Source organism: Poecilia formosa, unplaced genomic scaffold (assembly GCF_000485575.1).
Source record: "Poecilia formosa unplaced genomic scaffold, Poecilia_formosa-5.1.2 Scaffold1214, whole genome shotgun sequence".
NCBI classification, from domain to species: domain Eukaryota; kingdom Metazoa; phylum Chordata; class Actinopteri; order Cyprinodontiformes; family Poeciliidae; genus Poecilia; species Poecilia formosa.
The window spans coordinates 1-4,460 of record NW_006801153.1 but is presented as its reverse complement, the minus strand read 5'-3'; the positions used below and the strand labels follow the sequence as shown (position 1 = coordinate 4,460).

The 4,460-nt window shown below is 42.2% G+C and overlaps 1 protein-coding gene across 1 annotated transcript in view; it reads left to right on the top strand.

Annotated features, from left to right (window-relative positions):
* The window catches only part of LOC103132688 (ADP-ribosylation factor-binding protein GGA1-like), a 7,442-nt gene extending 3,177 nt beyond the window's left edge, over positions 1-4,265 (top strand). The window contains exons 5-14 of the mRNA XM_007544488.2: positions 5-104; positions 611-711; positions 918-998; positions 1,268-1,405; positions 2,287-2,368; positions 2,453-2,563; positions 2,669-2,809; positions 2,903-2,946; positions 3,055-3,236; positions 3,935-4,265. Of these exons, the coding sequence (XP_007544550.2) occupies positions 5-104; positions 611-711; positions 918-998; positions 1,268-1,405; positions 2,287-2,368; positions 2,453-2,563; positions 2,669-2,809; positions 2,903-2,946; positions 3,055-3,236; positions 3,935-4,250 (1,296 nt within the window). The 3' untranslated portion in view covers positions 4,251-4,265. The remainder of the gene's footprint in view (positions 1-4; positions 105-610; positions 712-917; positions 999-1,267; positions 1,406-2,286; positions 2,369-2,452; positions 2,564-2,668; positions 2,810-2,902; positions 2,947-3,054; positions 3,237-3,934) is intronic.
* Positions 4,266-4,460: the final 195 nt, after the last annotated feature.

Below are 4,460 nucleotides of genomic sequence, written 5' to 3'. Positions count from 1 at the left end.
GGAGCCGGTGAAGGCAAAGGTGTTGGAGATAATGTACAGCTGGACCGTGTGGTATCCTGATGAGGCAAAGATAGCTGAAGCTTATCAGATGCTGAAGAAACAGGGTGAGCTGTTTTGTGTTTTTTTTGTTTGTTTGTTTGTTTTGTTTTTGGAGAGGATTTCTATGTTACTTTTACTGCACTTTTTTTTTATATGTGTGGTAGATTAACCAAAAGTAGCTTATGGAAGTTTTTAGTTCTCTTCCCAAGTTGATAATGTCGGTTTTGGTTCTCCATACTTGCTCTTCTCCAGCATGTAGGTAGATAGAATCAGTTCTGCTTTTAGCTCAAGCACGAGACTGATGTCCTGGGTCATGAGTAGTTGACTCTGCTGTGATGTTAAAAATGGACTTCCCACATATGACTTAATGTGTATTTTGAAATGAATGCTTTAATTACCATATGTGAGGTTTCACTTTAGGGCAGGAAAAATTGAATGTGCTGTGCCAGATTTGAAATGTTTTTGGATGCTCTGGACATATTCACACACTGTGTTTGTACATGAATCAGAGGCTGGGCTGTGTTAGGAGTTCGTTTTGCGGGAGGTTAATAGATGCTCCTGTCATTTCCAGGCATTGTAAAGCAAGACCCTGTGCTTCCTGGTGACAAGCCACTCCCACCTCCTCCACCCAGAGTCAAAAGTGCCATCTTTGAGGACGAGGAGAAATCCAAGGTGTGTGACGAGAGATCAAGAAGCAAATATGTCATCGTGATGTAGATCGTTTTTTGTTTAGTTTTTTGGGGTGGGGGTTTTGTGGACATGCTCAAGACTCATAATGAACAAAAATCCACGTGAAATTGAACTCCTGGGGACTCGCTATATACACATTCCTCTTCCTCTCTTTTTCCACTCTCTTCTGCCTCATCCTGTTATTGTAGACGCTGTCGCGCCTGTTGAAGAGCACCCACCCTGACGATTTAAGAGCAGCAAACAAGCTCATCAAGGAAATGGTTCAAGAAGTGAGTGGCTCAGTTCGCAAAGTGCAGGACACCAACTCGGGTTTTGATTTCTGTTAAGATGAAAAGTCCAGTTTGCCGTCATTTTCCTTATGTCATTTTTATTTGATGTAAATATTAGAACTGTGTTGGAATTCAGAGGCTTTAAACTGATTGCTTTTTTCATTTTTAAATGCTAAAAAGGATCATTTAATTATTTGGATATATGTCCTATTTCGCAAATGTCCAATTAAGATGACTTCCCCTGTCTTGCGTTATTTCCCCCACCGCAGGATCAGAAGCGGGTGGAGAAAGTCTCCAAGCGAGTGAACGCCATCCAGGAGGTGAAGGAGAGCGTGAGCCTGCTGAGCCAGCTGCTGGAGGGCTACAGCCAGGAGAGCTGCTCCCATAGCAACCAGGAGCTCGTTAGGGTTTGTAACGCTCAGTCATTAACAAAGTCACCCATCACTAGGTTTTTGTTGATTTTTCATAACGGTGCAACTACAGTAGATCAGCATTTTTAAATGTATAGACACGTTTTTGTTTTTTTTTTCTCCTGTAGTTCATTATTACAGTGAGTCCTTTTTTAATTTTCTGTCTGAAACGTCAGTTCCTGTTCGTTTAAGGTCACCAGAGTTGCTCAAAATGAGAAAAATATAAGCTCCAACATAGGATTTCACCTTTTTGCTCTTTTACTCCACAGTTGGAGCAATGTTACCGTTTCACATGAACCAGTTCCAGCAGCACAGGGTGACATCTACTGGTCGTTCACCGGCAGCCCAGGCTGCTGTTTTTGTTGGTCCAGTGCAACAAAAGCAACCATATAAAAGGCTTTCTTTTATATGGTTGCTTTACACTGCTTCCTATTTTTGTTATACATTTTTCTTTTTTTAGTGGGGTTTTTAAGGGGTTAAGAAAAAAAACTGGACTGTTAAAGCAGCTGATGCAGTTCATAGCAGGTGTTGCTTTTAGTGACGATTAAACTCCTGTTTGTCTGGATTTTAAATCTTGTCATTCTGTAAACGAGTTAAGTGTAAAGTATAATTTGTTTTTCCTTATTACACTAAAAGATATTCCCTCCACGTTTTAATCATACAGCATGTGTGGGCACAATTAAAATTATGCTTGAAAACTCGATTCTGTGCCCACTTCATTTATGAGTAAAAACAAACTAAAGCGCCTTGAAATGAATTCATCTTTTATTTTGGAACCATAGAAAAACCTAACCTTTGATTTGGATATAAAAAAAAATTGAGTTGATAAATTACTGTTTAGCGATGCCGTTTGCACATTAACATGTTTTTGATCACAGGATCTTTACCAGCGCTGTGAGAAGATGAGGCCGACGTTATTCAGATTAGCGAGCGACACAGAAGACAACGACGAAGCTCTAGGTGCATTTGGGTTTAAAAAGTTTAGCATTTGAACGCCACCGTAATGTCGCCAACACGTTTAGCTAACACGTTTACGCCCTGCAGCCGACATCCTGGAGGCCAACGACAGCCTGACGCAGGTTATCAATCTGTACAGGCAGCTGGTTAAGGGCGAGGAGGTGTCGAAAGACGGACCGTCTCTCGCCTCTCAACAAGGTGCGTTTGTCTTTTCAGAGTCATCGTTGCAGTCGTGTGCAACTCCGTCCCTTTTAGCTTGAGTTGATTGTGTTTATTTTTTATTTATTTTATTTTCTTCTACAGACTCTAAATCAGGTGGCAGCAGCTCAGCGCTATTAGACCTGACAGGACTCAACATTTCAGAAAACACAGAACCTTCCGACCCACAGGCTGCACCTCAGAGCCTGGGCTTGAGCCTCTTGGATGATGAACTCATGTCTCTTGGTAAACAAGCTACAGATGATTTAAACCTGAGAGTTATTTAACTTTTACCACTTGCACATCATTAAATCCCTCCCTCCCTCCTCTGCTTTTCAGGATTGAATGTATCAGAAAACTGTGACTGTAACATCATCTCTCAGGTGGGAATTAATACCCTCACAAGAGCGCTGCAGTTATGATTTGGCATAAAAACGATTATGTTCTGCAGCCTGTCGTCTCACTGCATCAAACTCTCCGTTTGTTGTCAGTCATTAAACATTGCAGAGTCTTCGGCTCCGGCTGTAGCGCTGCAACCAGCTGTGGTGCAAACGTCACAGGCTGCACCAGCAGGGGGCGGCACTGCTACGCCAAGAGCAATGGAAGAGCTGGATTTGCTGGGGAAAACATTGTTACAGCAGTCTCTACCTCCAGAGAGCCAGCAGGTGAAATGGTGAGTGGACATCCTGTTCAGGGTTCCTTCACGGCCTCACAACGCGAAGGTTTGGAAAATAAGACTTTTGTATTCCAACGCCTAATTTGTTATTCAGCTGTCTCTTACAGACCTTAAATTTTCCCTGCATTTCTAAAAACCTATCAAACCTTTCATCAGTGTTTTTAATGGTTCTATATGTAAAGGGGGGGATGTTATGTAAAATTGACTTGTTGAGCTTTACGTCATGTTTCAAAGTAATTCCCTCGTCTAAAATATATCTGGAGTTCTGCTTTGATTCCTTCATGCATGTTTGAAAAATCCTTGACTGTCCACTGGCAGCCAGTCTGTTTGCAGAAATGCTTGCTATTTCAGAGCCATTTCCACAAAGCTCCTCCAGACTAGCTGGGCAATTAGCAAACACCTGGTGGAACTGCGATTCTGTTGCCCTTATCATACAAACTATTTCTCAGTGAAGCGTTGGTAAAAAAAAAAAAAAAAACATTGCTAAAGGCTCAATAGAGAAGCATTGTTGTGACGACTTCCTGAAGACAGAGTGTCTTAAAGAGCAGGAGCTTCTTAAAGAGACAGAGACCCAATTTCAAGGTGTTAAATTGCAAAGTCAGATTTCTTTGAAGTCATGTTTGATTGAAACAGCACTCTTGATTGTGCTAGAAAATTATCCTCTGTGGGGTTTGCTTGTTTGTTTTCCTCTGTAGGGATAAACTCCAGCCTCACTCTAAAGTCCCTTTGCGAGATCTCCAAGTAAAGTCCGGGGCGAACTCCAGGCCTGCTGCGGGTCCAGGGCCGACGCCCGGCCTCCTCGTCCATTCGGAGCAGCCCGATGGCGTCCTCCACTCCAGTCTTGGCGTTGCAGACAAAAGCTCGTCATCGTCTGCTGACCCCAACGACCGCATCTCATTAGCAGACGTCACAGTGCCTCTGGAGTCAATCAAGCCTAGTAAGCACCAAACCTTTAAGCTACAGCGGCTGCAGGAGTTATTCTGCACTTTAGAGGCATTTATGATGGTGTAACTCAAGAAGCATAAATTTAACATCTTTAAGTCAGATTTTCTCAGTTTTCAGTTTTTACAGTGAAACTTTTGATAGACTTTGAATTTAAAGCTTCTCAACAGATTTTCTGCTGTGACATCAGTAAAATTCACATCAGATTTAGTTCGTCACCTAAAAAAGCAACTCACCATCTGCCTTTCTTTTGGGTTCTTTTAGTTTTTTTTTCCAGGT